Source organism: Anabas testudineus, chromosome 19, assembly GCF_900324465.2.
Source record: "Anabas testudineus chromosome 19, fAnaTes1.2, whole genome shotgun sequence".
Taxonomy (NCBI): domain Eukaryota; kingdom Metazoa; phylum Chordata; class Actinopteri; order Anabantiformes; family Anabantidae; genus Anabas; species Anabas testudineus.
The window spans coordinates 11106073-11125283 of NC_046628.1; the positions used below are offsets into that span (position 1 = coordinate 11106073).

The 19211-nt window shown below is 43.7% G+C and overlaps 1 protein-coding gene across 2 annotated transcripts in view; it reads left to right on the forward strand.

Annotated features, from left to right (window-relative positions):
* The window catches only part of adkb (adenosine kinase b), a 93721-nt gene that overhangs the window by 32566 nt on the left and 41944 nt on the right, over nt 1-19211 (forward strand). For both annotated transcript variants that reach the window (XM_026351949.1, XM_026351950.1), the window contains exons 5-6: nt 6787-6959; nt 9103-9211. In XM_026351949.1, coding sequence (XP_026207734.1) covers nt 6787-6959; nt 9103-9211 — 282 coding nt within the window. The remainder of the gene's footprint in view (nt 1-6786; nt 6960-9102; nt 9212-19211) is intronic.

Consider the following 19211-nt stretch of genomic DNA (forward strand, 5'->3'; position numbering starts at 1 on the left):
GCAGAACTGATTCACCTGTGCAAGGGCCGTGCACAGCTGCACTCCCAACAGCTGGAGCCCATGGACCACAGATAGGATTAGAGGCTTTAGCTGCAAAGGTCCCTCATCATCTCTCTGTCTGAACCGTGTATGGCAACAACCCCCGCAAACACAAATGGCACTTTATGATCACTTAATAACACCGGCACCCTAAACCTCGTGCACATACGCTTTCTGTAAAGCAGCTCATGTGCTTTTATAGCCACCATTGTCTCTGTAGATAAATAGGACAACCCAGCAGTGTGGGACTCCCAGCCCATGAATCTGGTGTGAAGGCATTTTCTCTCTTAAGCCCCCCGCCCCAGATAGATATCACTGCACGGCCCGCCATTGTGATGCCGCTCCCCGGCTTCTGTATCCGAGCTCAGCCCCTCATGCCTGCCAGGTAAACCTGTCTGCCTCTTTGCTGCTGCGATAGGGGAGTTTGGCTCTGACTGACTGAAACAACATCACCTTGTTTATCCTGTAAATAATTCACCCCTCCCGGGCAACAGAAACAAAATCAAGGTTGTGTGTTTAACAAGGGAAGCGAGGAATGAAGAGGAGCCATAAAAAAAAAATCAGGTGTTTCCTTTTTAGATAAACTTGGTGCCTGGAGACAGCGACACATGCCTGATTTCTATGCAGTGCGAAGATGCTGCAGTGAGATATGTTAGAAGGTGTGTGTGTGTGTGTGTGTGTGTGTGTGTGTGTGTGTGTATGTGTGTGTGTGTGTGTGTGTGTGGGGAGGGGGGTGGAGGGTTTTATTTTGCGCTCACTGAACTTGCCCTTTGATAACTCTCTGAAGAGGGTGCAGAGATACTGTCGGGGACATTCTCGTTGTGTTTAACATCAGAATCTATGGAGTGTGTCATCGAATTTGATGCTTATCATCAGGGGCTGTTCCCCGGAGCTGTCACCTCACCACCCACCAGCCCCATCTGTGACACACACGCGCACACACACACACGTGTACGCGGACACAAGCTACCTTAGTTTTGTTTCTGTGTTTTGTGGTGTTTAACATCACTCCCCTGGGGTAGTGTATCAGTGTGTAGTATTGACAGCCTCTTTCCCCCTCAGTTGTAACATCCTTACGGACCTGTTTTTTTGGTTTTGTTTAGTTTTTTGTCAAGTTTTATGCATGGCTGATACCGAACTCTGTCCATTAGTATTTGGTCAGTAACACATTTTGTTATGTATCTGTGTTTCTTCTCCAGCACACTTGATCTTGAAATGGAACAATGGGTTGTTCTCAAGCCACCTGTTTTTATGCACATTTTCAATTTGTGGTAAAAGAAATAGAATAAAAAAATAGAAAAAAATCTGAAATATCATGGAGGTTTTTACACTTGGCTAAGTTTGGTAGAGGACAAACAAAATGTGAGAAACACAGATGGAAAAAGAACAAAGTACACAGTGAATTTCCAGGACCTTCCTCAGCTTTTTCTATTCTAAAAATCCTGCCTGCACCTGTTAACATACCTCCACCAGGAAAGTGCAAAGTCTATATATGTTATATTTTTAATTATTTATTTATTACTCCTCCCACCCATCACCCCCTCATTGCCAGTGGTTGATTTTAATAAAAGCAGCAACACTCTAAAAGTACATGGATTACGAGCACAAAACATATGTTATCAGCAATGAAAAGCTATCATCAAAGTTACTGGTACTTGATTAGTGATGTAATCTTTTAATTTGCATAGCATTAGTTGATAGAAACACAAACGATTTGCACGTGCACGATATTTAAATTCAAAGTAACTAATGAGGAAATGTATCCCTGTCTTCTTGTGGCTGCACAAATCAGTCAGTATAGATATAAACAAACATAATGGTCCTGTGAAACAGCGTCCTTACAATATCTTGATATTATTAATATGAATTCAGCTGAGAAACAAGCGACTCGCTGAATCCCAAGTTGCTTATTGTGTGTATATGCTTAATTTGTAAGAAACTATGGATAAACCCCAGCCTTTTGACATTATGTTTCACTAAATGCACCAGTGGAAGAAAAACATGGGAAATTCCAGGCTGACATAATTTTAACGTTTATCCCAGAGTCGGTGTGAATTGATACGTTTTATATGGACCATGAGATGGGCGAGTGACGGATGTCAAAAACATCCCTAAAAATACTTTCTATGTGAATTGGCCCTGAGCCTCAGTGCTTCAACCACAGTTTAAATTTTTAAATCTAATGCTTGAGTCGACTCAAAACAAAAGGAAATGAGTCACTGTCCAAATACTTCCAGATTTCACAGTACATTTGATCATCTGTAAGAGCATCAGTCAGCTTTATATTGTCCTGCAGCCAGAGCCTGAAGCTGCATGACAACTGTGAAATACCCATCACAATAGTAGACTTGAGTAGTGATACACAAGCCTCCCCACCATGCTGGTGTGTCAGCAAGGGACGAGCCAGGCACAGATCAGAAGACAACAAGGATCTGGTTATTGGGCTGGACTCCCATCAGGCTAAATGCTATGCCTCCCCTTTGAGTGTTGATTGCAGAGAGGAGAATGTGGTTGACTGATCTGAAAGGAAATTACTGGAGAGAGAGCTTATCCATGCCTTTGACTGATAATCAGCTCATTATCGTGTTGATCATTTACAGCTCTCCCTCTCGCCTGCTCTCTATTCTTTTAGCTGTGTCACTGATTCAGAGCACAGAGACTTTTAATGGCTTGGCAGGGAGCCCGCTGTGGTGAAGCGGAGTTAAAACAACCATGCTAGCCCTGGCTAGTCTCCACTTTTTACACAGTGCAGGTCTCCACCCCACTTATCAACCCTCTCAGGGAAGATAAAAAATTAAAGAAAACCAACATCAGCGACAACAACATATGCAACCCTGACGCAAGCGGTGCCCTAGCACCCCAACAGGGCTAACTGTGCATGAAATTGAACTGATTGGAGTTATTGACCAGAAAGCTTCAGCCCCTGAGAGCACAGGGAGGAGGGTGGGGTGGGTAGCTTGTGGGTTACCTGATTGAGTGAAAAATCCTTGGCCGGTTGCTTTGATGCCCGGCACTTTACAGGAAAGAGTGATTTAATGAAAGCTGCCAGACCTCATCAATGTCAGCGCTCACGGTGAGGACCCTCTTCTCAGCCGTGCTTTATATAAAAGCACTGGCCATGACAGGTCTTGATGGACAGATGTTTGCTAGTTGTTTTAACTGTACAGTAAAAAGAAACACAGATACTAACATGCACCTCTGGCTCCACAAGCTGTGGAGTGAGGGAAGACTGCTACAGGCCAGCCCAGCTTGCAGCACCTTTGCCCTCTGCTGTTTTAAGCCTCTATAAATAGGCCAATTGAAATTTTAGAGGGGTGATAACCCTATAATTAACGTGAACATCATTAGGCACGGACACGTTCTTCTCCAGGGGATCCCACGGGTGAGGTGAATAGAGTGGGAGTCATGGCCGACCAACTTCCTGGTGATGTGCAGAAGGCGCCACTTTGTTATCAAGCTGCAGAATAATACACAGTGTCATCTATCAACTCCCCGCAAAAGCTCACTGTGCAGCGTCTTCAGTAGATCTGAATTGCATTGGAATTGCATCATTAATAGAGCAGAAATGATTCCCAGCAACTCTGGGAGAATACATTGACCCCTGAGGGGGACTAGAAACAAGACAATGTTTTTACAGGAGGAATATCTAACTAGAGGTCCCATTACCACTTCATCAATATACAGCAGCAAGTGAGTGAGGAGATGGGAGAGGGGAAGGGGGGGGAGTCAAAAAAAAAAAAAGAGGAAGAATGTAATAGCTTATAGTGCTAATGGCAGTCTGAGTGCTCAAGTCCCAAACATTCAGCCACCTCATCTCATCTGGGCTGTGTAATTGCCCTCCTGGAAGCTGCCACGCGAAGCGGCTGCCTCCATAGTGAAAGGTGGCAGCTGCTAGGAGCAGTCCTAGGTCAGCTCCCCAAGTGGGGCTCCTTGCAACCATGAGATGTCATAATTAATAGCCATGTGGGGGCCCCGGGGCTAGTGTCGGGTGGGTGGGGGTCGAGATTATTTGGGTAAATGGAATCCAAACAGAAAGAGACGCCAGACTTATTCTCCACTTAACATAATGTATACTTATCATCACTTTGCCTTTAGCGAGTACGCCTGTGCAGCATCTTACCCCCTGCTTTTTAGGGATATTTTTCTTGCTTGTTTGTATTAGGTTTGCCTTCCATATCTAAATGTACCCAGAGATATGTCGCTGTTGTGTATCATGGGAACTTATTAATCTTTGGGGACCAGCATTCTCCCTAGTTAAGTAAATATACATGAGCCGCTGTGCAAGATACAGGCTCCCAGCACCTTCAGAAAAATCTGTTACTTCAGCTTTCCTTTTTCTTCCCATCCTCCTTTCACTCGCTCTCTCTAACATGCCGCCTGGGGGCAAATCTCACTCTGTCTCATCTGCTGCTTAATTTCACTGGAGCGGCCCTCAGTAATGAAGCGCCTTGATGTACATTTGCCAATTTCTGCCTCTGCCACTGCGGTATAATTGGGATGTGACTAAGCATGAATACCCAGCGCAGGGTTGGTTGACCTCTTGGCGACCCCGCGAATAGCGCTTTTGTCATAATGGAGGTATTATCTCACATAATCTGGGAATGGAGAGGGATTGTCTGCAGGGTGCCAGGGATGGAAATGAATTGATATAACTCCCTGGTCCTGTGCACCACAGAGCAGAAGGAAAAAATGGCAAGATACATTTTTTTACATGCTCATAATGAAGACATTTTCTTCTTATCTATTGCTGCTTTGTGTTTATTAGAGTAGGAGAGCAGCTTCTGGCAAAAGCAGGGGTGGATTTTTTAGGAAGGGAGGGAGTTTTGATGCTGTCGCACTAGAGAGGATTTCTCTCTCTCTCTCTCTCTCTCTCTGAGTGTGTGTGTGTGTGTGTGTGTGTGTGTGTGTGTGTGTGTGTGTGTGTGTGTGTGTGTGTGTGTGTGTGTGTGTCAGCCCTTTTCCTGCGTGGGTGCACTGTGTACTGATGCACATGTTAGTGTGTATGTGTGTCTGTTAATGACCCTGTAAAATGACAAGCTGAGCTGGCAGTGATAGTACAGCCGACGGTCAGAGAGAGATAGAGAGGAGGTAGAGGAGGCAGGGTAGTTCTGGTGAAGGGGGTTGGATGGGGAGGGAGGGTGTGGGGGGGGGTTCAGTGTGATTCACCATGCTGTCATCAGAGGGACAGGGGCCCCTGAGTGGCCCTCTCTATTCCCACCTGAGCGGCCTGAAAATGGAGGGGCCACACTGTCATTATTTACAGCCCCCAGCTCCTAACCTTGGATTCTGAGCTCATCACCGCAAAGAGAAAATCTGATTGGAGTTGACGTGTACCCGAGTCAGTGACCTTGATAAGTGTGAGGTGCCTGCAGCAAGAGGTTAGGGAAGAAGAACTAGCTTCTGTCGGCTTTTGCTGTGGATTTTGTGCATTTTATTCAGGTACGGAGGGAAGGGGCTCAGCTGAATGACTGACCATGACTCAAGATGACGAGTGGTTGGCCTGCTCATGGCCCAAGATATAGCTTGCATTACCACTGACCATTTTGCTAGCACAAGTGCTAAAAAGATTTAAAAAATTAACTGACTGACAATTATTTTATAAAATTTACACCTCATGAAACGGAAACAGAGCACCTTAAAAAGGGTACCATGTAAATGTGTTAATCACTTAATTGTTTGTCTTTTACCAAACATACTAATGTATATGAGAACACTTCTCTCTTCTGTGTTTATTATCACTCTAAATTGTATAATGTTGGTTTTGGACTGTTGATCATACAAAACAAGGAATTTGAACACATCGCTTTCTGCTATGGGAATTACAATAGAGAATCAGAAACATGGGGTTTGGTGGAAAGCAAAATAATCATTGTTTTCAGCCTGATGCAATACAGCCTGATTGGCAGTCTGAAAACACACCAGAGCCTTGCTTAAAGTAATGAATTTCTTCCTGGGTAATTTTATTTCTCTATTTGATTATTTGTTTTTTTCCATCAGAACTAGTTACCTGGAGACTAGAGGGGTAAGCACAAAACAGGGGAGAACATCTCAGGGTGGATGATGAAAATGCATTTTTCTTCCCCTACCAAGATGTTATTTGGTCATGTGAAATGATTAATTTCACACATATACAGGTCATCCCCGAAAGCAGCAACATCTCATTCACAAGGGGCCCCCGTCAGCAACAAAATAGGAGGCTGCAATAAAATGAGCAAACAGCAGCACATACTGTGCGTCAGTAAATCTTTGGAGGTTAAACCTGAGTGCTATGGAATGTGAGCAGCCCCTCTCTCATCAGGTAAAATTCACAGAGTACATCAGGACTGTCAAGACCAAAAAATGGCAGACGAGTAGTTTGGGGAGTTTCCTGTGGTAGCAGGTACACACTCTCGTTCTCACACGCGTGCACACACACACACACACACACATACAGTCTGTGTTTGCATAAGTAAGATGGAGCCTTGAATTATGGGCTTTGTGTAAATAAGGAGATGAGACTGTTTTTAGCACACAGGGAGGAAAGAGTGCCTGGATGAGAATAGTGCCTCTGTGTGGAATGGAATTGGTCTTGGGTTGTTTACCACAGCTCGCAGCCCTCATATATCACAAGCAGTATGTTTGCTGTGAAGCTACAGTTTGTGTGCCATCTGCCTTCGCTGAACTTGACCCTTCAAACAGACTTATATTTTGTAAACTGAGCTTACTGTAACTGCTGTTAAGTAAGTTGTTTATTTTTCGCTTTCTTAGTGGATGATCCAGAAGCCCCACAAGGTGGCCACGTTCTTTGGGTGCATCGGTACGGACCACTTCGGGAAGATACTGAAGAAGAAGGCCGAAGAAGCCCACGTTGACGCCCATTACTATGAACAAAACGAGGAGCCGACCGGTACCTGTGCAGCCTGTATCACTGGGGACAATAGGTTAGCAACTTTTCAGCCACCTTGGTCCAAGAAATTACCTGCTAGCTTTGATCCAAGTCATTTTTGTTCATTTTTACATCCTCCGGCAGGCAGTTGACTTCTCCAGGCTGGAAGTCATAACAGGGAATCATAGCTCAGCTCACACATCAAAAGGAAAGAGAACAGCTCGACTGTGTTTTTCCAGGCCTCCACTCAGTCTCTGCCGCCTCAGTGGGTTGTCATCCATCTATAGGCTGACAGTAGCAATGTGTTAAAGTTGGCTTGGCTGTCCCAGCTCTCACCTGTCAGCCTTCTCAGTTGTAAAAGGGGCTTTAGCGTCTCTGGCGACTCTCACACTAGCATCATCATCAGCACATCTGAGACAGCAGAGGTCAAAACCTGCACACACACACACACACACACACACACATACGTACACAAACACATACTAACAGTGAGGGTTCCAGTTCATGATAGACCCAGGTGTGGATCAATAACCTCCTTTTCTAAACACTCCTTTCCTCTGCAGCCCTTCATCTGCTGCTACTGGAGTTGTCAGTCAGTCAGTGGCTGGACCCTGACTGCTCCAGGAGCCGGCCCTGCTGAATGGTCTTAGTGGGCTTGTTTGATGTGGGCTCTGACACCTGAAAAGGTCAGGTGCTGTGCTCAGGGAGACAAGCTCTGTAATATTTCTTACAGGTGTTTAACAGACAGCTCAAGAGGCCAGAGGAAAGGTCGCCAGCAGGGCCTGATTGGAAGGGCGATGGCTTTGAAGGATTGGGAGCCAGTATGTCACAGCCCCTAGACTTTGATTAGTGTCTGACAATCTGACAATTTGAGCTCCAGTGGGTTAAGATGCTATAGATTATTCAATTCTTACTTGCAAAGAATGGCACTATAGTTGGATGTTAGAGTGTTTTTATAACATCTAAAATAACATTAACACAAATATTTGCAATATATTAAAGCGTAATAAGTTCTCGCCAGAATAAAAAACATTTTAACCAGCTGGTGAACTAGCTACTAGGCTAAAGTCTACTTAAGTCTTACTACTATACCATTTAACACTGTTAACAAACTCCCTAACCTGTATAGTTAGTTTACATGAGTTAGTTTACATAATCCTATTTTCTTAACAATAATCAAATTGCAAACCAGCAAATCTAGATTGGACAAGTTGTAATGATGCAAAATCCTTAGGTCATTGTTATGTGTCATTATAGAGACTTGCTTGATTACTTGATTTTGGAGTCTAACTGATTAAAGTGGTTCTTAATCTTAAGTAGAAAAAAAAAATCTTTTAATGAAAGCAATTTGAAATATTACACTTCTGGAGGTTGAAGTTGAATACATCTTAAATGTACTATGTAGTTAAATTTTGTTTTAGTCATTTGAGTGTGTTTTTCTCAGTTATGACACTTATTTCATCTCTCATCCCTGGCCTCACCTTTATGTCCACTAGTGCAGCTTAGGTCAAATGCATTCCCAGTCTGCTGTCACAATCGTAGCCTTCATCTGATCAACGGGGTCCATTATTACACTTTTTGTCGATGCTAACCATAGCGAGCAGCAGATTTTTCTCACCATGTGAGAATGGACCTCTTTCTGTGGCAACATCCTTCTGTCATACGGTTGCCTAACAGTTTTCCCCCTAAGTAGCAATGATGGTTGCATTCATTTTGATGGCCCGCTCATAAAGTGATAGCACGTGAGGACTGGCTAATGAGCTATGTTAAGATAATGCCACCTGCTTCACTTTCTGGCTCCCACTCCTCACTACTCGACTCAAGTGTTCATTTTGTAATGCATTTCTGTTGTTTTCCCTCTTTTAACAATAGACCACTTTCCAGGTGATGTGATTAAATGAATCATTTGAAGGTGGCCTATTGTTGGCCTTGAAAATCTCTCAGCTTATGTTAATCTCTTCTTTTTTTGGTGTTTGAGATAACCCTTTTTTTTTTTTTTTTTAAAGAAAGAAAACTTAAGACATCCAGATGACTTTATTTCACCTTGGTTCAGACATTATAAGAAACCATTATCATTCTTTTATATCGTGAAAGAACAAAGGAAAGTCTGGGGCCCGAGTGTTTTTAGGGATGTTTTTGAGACAAAATTAAGATGGATGATAAGCGAGGCAGAAGATTTATGGGGTCTGTCTCGGCAGGTCCCTTGTTGCTAACCTGGCAGCGGCAAACTGCTACAAAAAGGAAAAACACCTGGACTTGGACAGCAACTGGGAGCTGGTGAAGAAAGCCAAGGTCTATTATATTGCGGTAAGTGAGACCCTCTACATTCGAAATGACTGTTCCCCAACTCTATTGCCAGAAGAGGACAAAATGTTAAGAGGCTTTATTCAGGAAATGCCTCAGCGTGCCTTTTGCATTGTCAATATATCCATTCATCCTTTGCTGAGTGAAATGAGCTATGTTACCTATTGAGACAATACAGCTCCATTCTCCCTATTTTCCCCTAGTCTTTGTGCACGTAGCTGCAGCACAGTGTGAAATTGTTCTACATGTAATGCATTCATTCATTTCTTTTAACGTGAAGACAAGCCAACAGGTGCTGTGAAAGTGTGAAAATCGATTATGCAAGTTCATTTGGCTTTACCCCCTCCAATACAATCTACTCAAAACACACACATGCACAGATTGAGTAGGACAGATGTTTTCTTACATATTCACACACACACACTCTCTCTCTCTCAAGCTGCACCACTGAGGTAATGTCTTCACTTACAGCTTCTGGATTAGGATGGCCTGCAATGCTCATGTTTCACTCTCTGGGATTATGTTTAATTCCTGCAGATCCACATTTTCTCTGATCTCAAGTCAAGATGATAGCCCTGAAATTGCACTGCATTCCACGTCTTTAAGCAGTTCATTATCGGCATAAATCAGCGTTACAGCCCAGCCATCAACATACAGCTTGACATATTGTCCCAAGTGAAGTACACAATTCTCCCTCTGTTGCCCACAAGCGTGAGTGTACCGTCCTGCCCAGTCCCAGAAACAAACACCAAATAAAAAGGCATCAATGTTAGTGCCAGAAAGCAGATCAGTCAGTCCATCCTCCAGAGTTTGTGTGGTCTCATTTTTAGCCTCTGTTTCACATTAGCAAACACGGCACATCCTCTGCAAATTGGCAGTTGGGTTTTGCCCACATCCGACAGTCTTGCGCACAGGGAAAAGCTTCCGTGGGATTTTAGGGGGATAGAAAAGGCCACAAATGGGTGTTTGTCAGTGCCTGGAATCTCAAACTTGGTGTTCAGCATCCCTCCTGGGCCTCTTTGTCAAAACGGGGGGATCATTTGCTTTATTAGAGTCCTATTCGCACTTCTAAAGTACTTAGCCAGATACACTGCCACAGCTATTCCAACTTAATACTGTGTAGCATGTCTAAACCGGTGTTCACTAAGGCCTCCTCTCTCCATTAACCTTGTCGAGAGTACTCAGATGTATTTACCCAATTTACAGCCAGATTGTACATTTTCTCTCTCTCCCGCTCTCTCTCACTGTACCAACCTCTGCTGCGTATTAATGCGCTTTGTTGGTTTTCATTAAACAACTGCTAGGCGGTATATGCGGTCATGTACACTCTAATCTGTAAATTTAATTACCGAAACGCGCATGTGTGTACGTTACCATGTTATTTGCTTGCACGTGTGCCTGTGTTTGTCGGAGCATGTGTGTTAAAGAGGTGATTGATGATTCCTGGCAGAGGCTCTCAAGGTGCCTGCTACTATGTGGTGTGATTGGATGAAAACAGAATTATTAGAGGGCTCTTGCAGCCAGTCTGGCTCATCCAGCAGCAGCAGCGGCAGCGGCAGCAGCAGCAGGGCTGGTGGCAGACGCAGAGCAGGGAGGCAGCTCTGCCATTTCTCACAAAGAGAGAGAATGTTGAACTCCTGCCAAATGTTTGGTGGCAGGCTGTTGCTAGGAAATCTGGGTCCTTAGGCAAATCATTGCACAAAGACCAATAACAAAGGCGTGAGGGGGAAGAAGGAATGGCTAAACGCATTTCAAACAGAGGATCCTTTTTTTTTTTTTTGTTTTTGGTTGAATGCCATCACTGCTGCAGTGATATTTACAGTTATTTCTTTCCCTGACGATTGTACCCATCAGAAATGCAAGGTGATGTATTGTGTGAAGGGGAGATGAGTGACTAATTGGAGGTGATGTGTACGTGCTGGCCCAGTTAGCCTGCTCTACCCCCTCACTTTACTTCCATCCCCATCCCTCCCCCCCTTGGCCCCCTATGGACATCCCCCTCCTTGTCCTCCTCCTATCCTTTTGCTGTCTCCTTTGCCTCCCCCCTCTCTCCTTCTCCAGTCTCTCAGACACACATATACTTGCTGCTAAACACACACAGCGTGCATGCACACATTCTGCAGCATACCACTGGCTTGTTTTTCTTACCACTGAGCGCTTTGCCCTGTAATTTGATCTCCACTGCTTGATGCATCCTCCATGATGCCACTTTGAATTAACCTATGGCTCCAAAGCTCTCCTTAGCCCCGGATAATAAAAACGTCCTCTCTTTACTTATGCCATTTACATTTAGGGAAAAAAAGATAAGCGCTTCCATCTCATGGTCATATGTGGTGCATGTAACAGAAATGAAGAAGAGGAGACAAACAAGACAATTGACTGTGAAAAGGTCTGTTAATGACTGGGCACAGATGGTCAGAAATAACCCAAGGATAGACTGAGGAGACACTCGCCTCTGCCAACTGGCCTGATACACAAAACTCGCTCAATGAGACACAAGGTGCAGCGCTGTTAGGTTACAAACCTGATCACAGCTGTGGTCGCTGTTCGTTTTACACCCTAAGCTAACAACGTACTCCCTGTTAGCCTGCAAGAGGTTAGCCACACCCGAGGAAAACTGCTAGCCCACGTTTTTTTTTTTTTTTCCAATAGTGCAGTAGTTGAAGTAGAATGGCCTGCACTGTTAACACTGGCAAACTGCATATAGCACTAATTGGCAGTTGTATTCTTGCCCTCACTGCAGGGGAAAGCTGAGTTCAGCTTCAGTCACTGTAGCATAATATGCAAGAAAAATGAGGCGAAGGGGAGGGCAAAAGCAGAAAAAAAGCGCAATACTGGCACCACAAGCAGCACGTCAGCCTGCTTACACTCCAGAGTGGCACACATACACACGCATATATATGCACACGCGCGCACATTGTTACTCCGCCCCACCAGCCCCTGCAATTTGCAGCCAAAAAAAGTGAAGGGAGAGGTTTTAGACACACACACACACACACACACACACACACACAACTGACACCTCATCAGCCAGCCGAAGGGCTGATTAGCACAGAGGTGACTGCGGCTGTGTCTCTGTCCAACTCAGAGGACCACACTGTCCTCACACTGACCTTGAGCTCCTCTCATCTCTTCCTCTATCCTCCTCTTTCCTCCTACTCTCCCTCCCGCCACTGCTCTGTCGCTCCAGTATTCTTCCTTTCCTCTGTCCCCATCTCCTCCCTCCTTCTCCTCTCTCCCTTTCTGTCTTTTCTCTCTTTCCTCTCTGCACCACTCTGCACTGCCCCTGTCCTTCTACATAGCCAGGGTGGGATCACGAGGCAAAATGCAGGCAGTGGCGAGAAAGAGGGAGGGAAGAGAAGTGGAGGGGGGAGGAAAAAACTGGCAGACTCCCCCTTTGTCTGCAGGCGATCAGTTACAGTCTTGGTTGCTGATGAAATTTAATCCCCACCGCATTTACATGCCAAGTTTGACTTCTGGCAAGCCTTATTAAATAGATTTGTAAATCATTTCATCTTGATTAGAATCTGTTCTCAAGGGATCAACATTTTTTCGCCTTGCTTGTGTTTTGTTATGTGCACAATCTGTGCCCACTGGTGTTAAAATTTGAAAGTCGACCCTTGATGGTGTTATTTTTCAGCGTGACAGAGTGTGAGCAGTAGGTTTAACGGACAAAGAGCGATTGATGCCAAGTCCTGTCCTGTCCATCACTGGCCAAGCCACTGTGTCAGCATGTCTCCTATCTCTAGAGGTCATGTTGCTGGGCGAGCAACTGCTATGATGTCTCTTCTCTTTATTAGGCTGACACCACAGTGTCTTTAGCATGGAACAATGTCATTTCAAATTGTGCCTAATCAGATGGCATTTTATAATTGCCAGCAAGCATCTTATGAATATGAATTCATAATTGTTCAATTACAAGCCGACTGCATCATATTTATTGGCTTATTTATTTTTTTCTCCCGCTGGCCTGGGCCAATTATAGGATTTCAATCTTGAGGCAATCAAGTGATAAGGGTGAGGCGTTTAGTGTTTGCTGTCACTATATAATTCTCTCGAATGTTAAACATGCATCTGGGAGGGCTGTATTTGTCAGAAGGCTGTGCGTGGAGGTGCACCTGCCTAATTGAGTGGTAATGAGCTGTCAGGAGCGCGGGCTTGGTGATTGGCTTTCGACGTCCCGTGCCAGTGGGACGTATGGGCTGGCCCGCCCCGCTGGAGGATCAGCCAGCTCCACAGCCCTGCAGGCCTGAGTGGGTGGAGCATGGTAAATTAGGGTGGAGAGGCCAAACAATGCTGGCTGTGGAGACATCCTGTGGCTTTCATTCAACTGCGGAATTTATTTAGTTTTACTACTTCATGTGAGAGCAAGATTTTAGATGTTGTGAAGTAAAATTAGTAATGTAGTACTGTAAAAATATTCCAGTAAAAGTTGTATTTAATTGTTGCTTAAGGACACTTCATGTAGAATTATTTATGCAACTAAGGTGTAGTTAACTTGAAGTTTACTATAAACTGTAATGTAAAACATGTGCATCATGTTTTATGAGGTGATCATAATCTACAAAGTAATTTACTGTAGTAATAACTTTCTGATAAATGAAATGTGGTTGTTTCCTTTCAAAATGCAGAGCATTTACAAATGAGCTTAACTAGTAAACAGTACAGTATAAACACACGAAGCTTTAGAAAAGCAAACAAGTTTGAAATTGTGGAGAATGTTTACAGGATGTCAGAGTTTACCTCAGTTTGTTAGTATTTTGTTAGTTTATCATCATATTTAAAAGTTGGCAGGGTTGTGCTGATTTTATTTCCAGAGTCTTAATAACAGCATCCTAATTTGAACAACAGGGGAAAAAAGAGCTTTAAATCCTGTAACTTGAATAACTGGATTTTGGACTCTGGCAGACTTCCAGACTGTAGTCCATATTACTCTACCAGCAGGCAGTGACTTTCTCCTTGTACACCCACATTACCTTGTAAAAACTGTTTTTCTTCTTCAGCAGAGAAAACACCAAGTCCTTTCACCCTGGATTACTGTGTGCATCTGCTCCACTGGCAACAAGTCTGTTTTCTTCTGCCTCACTGTAAAGGGGATGAAATAGTTCAGACTTAATGATATTTCTACTCTCTATCACCTTGTCCCCTCAATCCCTCAGCATCAAAGCGCTGGGAGTGTTTGTGTGTGCGCCTTTTTATTCATGAGACCAAGTTGTAAAATGCAGAACAATATTTCAGTCCTACACTGCGATGTTGTGGCCATTTGTGCGAGTTCCACAGCTTAATTGAATAGACTGAGTAATTATTTGTCAAGTAATGCTGAGCAGAAAATAAATAGCCACTTTGCGGCCGTGAATTGTGCCTGATGGCCATGTGTTGATACTCTCACCAGGGAGAGTAAAAACCTGCTCTACTGGCTAAGTATCTGATTAAGATTCACATGATGGAACTGCAGACGCTTTAGGATAGTATGTCTCCTGGGCAAAGATAGTGAGTAGAGTTAAGTGTCAGACGCTGTTATATTATCACACTGGAGCATAAAGCCCCGACTGAACAAATATTGCTGGAATATTCTCTTCACCACAAACCATCTGCAGCAATCGGGTCAGCTTGACAGTTTATGAAAGCGGCCTACAAAGAATCGCCACAGATGTGCATCTCTGTGCGGCAGATGCTGGACACTGTTCTTTGAGAATTGTTTCCTTCTGCAAGGTTTCATTTTTCCCTTTTATGTTGCTGTAATTTGTTTATGGTCTGTAATAAGCCTGTGCATATCTTCCTTCTGCCAGTTTGGCCTGGATCCATTGTAAACTGCCAGTAATTTTTTCCTCTTCCCTTTTTAAAGGAGACTAATGACTTTTGAGAATAATATATTTTGTAATCATCGCATAATATATCAGTTTAAGTTTTTCATGATATCACCCCTCAATTAAATTTTTTTAAATATCTATGATCACGGTTGTTCGTTTTTATGCACATTTGACTTAAAATGACCCAAAAATAAAATTTTACCCCGTCATCCTAGGCTTGTTGCATATTAACTGAATACAAGTAAACGATGCACATTTAATGTGACAAAAAGTGGTGCATATTTAATGATCACAATTGATCAGTGAGAATAAGTAAGCTCCGTGTTACTGCTCTTTCTGTCTTTGTTGCACAACACAGTCACGTCAGTTAATGGCTTGGTGGGCCGCGGCGTTTCGTGTTTCTCTTGTGTCTTTTTAGTCAAAACCTAAGTGTAAAATGAAAAGTTGTGATTTTATGGGGTGTCATAGGCGGGGCTGTTTCTTGGGCAGGAGCAGTGATGTCTCTGGTGGTTGCCTGGCAACTGCACATTGATGAGCAGACTCCCAAGAAGTCGCTGCACCTGGCAAAGAAATAGTCACAACAACTGCAACTTGGTGTTTTCACACTTTAGTTTTCACACAGAGAAAACCTTTAACATAGTTATAGACGTGGTGATGCTAAGCTAAGCTAGCACATTGTAGCACAAATGATTATAACTTCAAGAGAACTTTGACAAATGTATCAGTTAACAAGTGATGCCATTAATGATTAGTTTCACTCAATTAATCATGTTTAAGCTAAATTATTTTAGCATAGTAAATAATGTCCATCACTGCATCCTAAAACAGGTGATGTCAGACTTGCTTGCTATCATCAATCCTCACAGTATAAAAGCTGTGACGGGAGAAAACAATTTTATTTATTATTTTTATGTGAGTAATAAGTCATTTAACAGCTTCAGCAGTGGAAACCTGCAGCTGAAAGGAGCTTTTTGCCTCAGATTCCGTTAACATGTAGCACATGCAGTGGGAACATGTTTGTTTCTCATGCGTGGTCCCACTCAGACATAGGCTACTACTCTGACCTTATCTATTGTTTCTCAAGTGTATATTGTAAGCAGCTTTGGAGGCTTTATAGAGACTTAGCCGGCAGGGCTGCCATTGCTCTGGTGGAACATTTGGACCTCTGGCAAGTGTCAGATTTTCAGCAGCACATTAAATCTCTTAACCCAGTTTTTTCCCCTCCCCTTCTTCTCTCCGTCTCCCTCTCTTCCTCTCTTCCTGCCATGCTAACAAGCTGGCTGTGATTTATTTTTCATGTGTGCCGTTGTTAGCCCTGCGCCATGTTTTTTTTTTTTTTTTTTTTGGTTGTTGTTTTTTTTTTTTTTCCCCCGGCATCTAAACTCTTGTGCCAGTGGTTAGCCTGGTGCCCAGGCCCTGAGGGGTAGAGTGGAAATGCAGCCAGAGCAGCTGCACATCCTACCCGACTGGGCAAAGTCCTCCAGTCGCGCTGTGATGGGGAGGCCAGAGCCACTTTGATTAGCATGTCCATCATTATTGGCCAGCTTGAATGTCATCCACCGTGAGCCCAGTCGGCTAATGCTTCAGCTGGCCAACGGGGCCACTCCCTGCAATTACTGATAGGGCTGCTTGTTCCAGTGCGGAGAGAGAGGCCAGGGAAAGTGCCAGAGTGCCAAGTGATTGTCCTCGGTAAATAAAAAGCAGACATCTTCCTTTTTTGATGTTCTATATGTGCGTGCCTTATTTTCAAATGCTGTGGCGCAATCACATTTGAAAGCATTTTGCGCTTCCAACCTAACAAGGGGGGACCAATCAAAACAATAACTGTGGTTCCTTTTGACAAAGCCCTTGGCTAACAATTGTCAGAAGATGTAAGCTGACTCATCCACACAAGAAGGGCATGTATCCCTGGGAGCGAGGGGCACAAAGCTATGATGAATCTTCCTCTCTGTGTGCTCCTCTCTCCACTGAGTCTGCATGGATTAATTACATGACTAGTAGCTAGTTTAGTCCCATTATTTATTTTTTCTAATGAATAATTTTGCTCTCCTTCTCCGCCTAGATTTTATTCTGCTCAGGACTTTAGCTTCACCCCGTGGAAATAAGAATGCATTGATTATTTTCCATCTAGCAAATATCCCACCAACTGAGGAATAGCATGCCTTCCCCCTAATTGGTTTGTTTATCTTGAGCAACAGACTCTGGGTTTGTTTGGACTCTGGCTGGCATCCACACACTGCACCGCTCCTCAGCATGATTACTCACCTTGGGAGGAGGCTGCTGGAGCAAGGTTGATGTTCCCTGCATAGACATCAGGCTGTCATTCTCCCAGCTTATGTGACATCATTTGCCAAGACAGATTTGTTACAGGAAAAATAAATTCAGGCCTAAAAAGGGATTGATTTAAGGACAGGCTGTGAGTGGAAAAAGGCGACAGGAGGGATGGGGGCTCCCAGACACATTTCACCACTCAGAGGGCTCGGGCCAGATCCAAACAAGCTGCCAACAGAAGATGGATTCTGGCTTCATGTATAATTGATAAACTGTATGTTCTAGGTGTCAGCTTTAAAGAGGGAGCTAGGACTATATCAGGAAGCTATTTTTCCTCTCTAAGGCGAGCATCATTTTTATTTTGTCCTCCCCCGTTCTATGGCTTATCTTCTCAGTTCAGAAAGCCCCGTTGAAAATTATAGTTTTCTTTGAAGACGATGTTTGGGAAGTGCAGCTTTTTAAAGCACATCCTGTTCCTGTGCCTATTAGGAGTGCTAGTCCAGGGCAGATAGCCATCTGCAAAGTTGACTGTACATCCTGAGTTATCAGGATTAGCAATCTCACTCTTGACACCTAGTGCATTAATATTAGCTATGGGAGACTCTGCCTTGCTGAGAGCAGTATAAAAGGATTAATGCGGCGCACAACCTTTTGGAAATAAGGTCCTTTATTGAGCAGATTTGACACTGTAAAGGCTAATGATGACATTGAATGGAGCCAGAATAAGTAATGGTGCATCATCGCGTGTCATGCAGGTGGAATGGCCACAATTCAGAAGTCAAACTGAATTGATTCAGCTGAAGGTGTTCGTTTGCAGAAAAGTACAAAAGCGTTCCTCAACCTTCTGAAGTTAATGACATCCGTCCTCACTGTAGGCCTAATGACATGTTTCATTCATTGTGATGCTGCATGCTACAATTTCACTTCTGAGAACTCTGTGCTGCAGCAGCAACTATACATGAAACACAATATGAGAGAACGTCACCCTCCCTCTCTGACACGCAGACACTGTTGGATTAATGGAGCTTTGCCCACTCACTTTAATACAAATACATCTGTATCCTGCCAATCAGATCTATGAGTATTAGCGGGGCATGTTGGATGCAAGGCTTGACTATTTCTGCGAACCAGAGGAGGGTGGAATACCAACTTTGTACCCTATTATTTCATTTTGACGTTATACATTTTTTATTGTGTTTTGTTGTTTTTTATACACAGGACCTGAAGTGCAACAAGTGGCCTGATTCATATTATTTTTTTTATTATGCCCATGTACACTTGACTTTGAATGATGCTGGATTGAAACAGGAAATGTGCCTGCATGGGGTAACCGGATCCTGGCGCACAGTGAGAATTTAAATCAAGAAAAAATGATTGTAATTTAGTGGGAGAGAGTCTCCTTGAACCCCTAACACGATTTGATTGTAACAAGGTTAAACAACTGTAATAATAAATCTGTCAAATTTTTAATAAGATGTGCCTTTTTGTATCGGGTATTATAACAGTGATGGGCGGACAAGTGGCCATCAGGGCCACCTGAGAACATTTGCTCTGTTCTTTCTGCTAAATTGCTGCTTCCCCTAGGTGTTTTTTTAGCTGACAAGATAGTAACCTTATCAATCACAGCTGCTTCCCTCTCTGTCCCAAGGACTGGTGTTGATATGTTCTAAGTGCTCTCTCCTTTGGCGGATTTAATGGGAATATTGCATGCTCATTTCTGTGATGCCTCCCTGTTTCTTAATGAGCTGATAAAGCCCCAATTATGGAGGCAAATCTTGATTTCTGATTTGCATTACTGACTCTTGTTTCACCACACATGGCGGAAATGTACATGATTGAGGTGCTGAGATGTTGGCCTGTCTTTCCAGAGACTTACTGTGTGTCTGCGTGTGTGTGTGTGTTGTTGTGCGAGTGTGGGGACA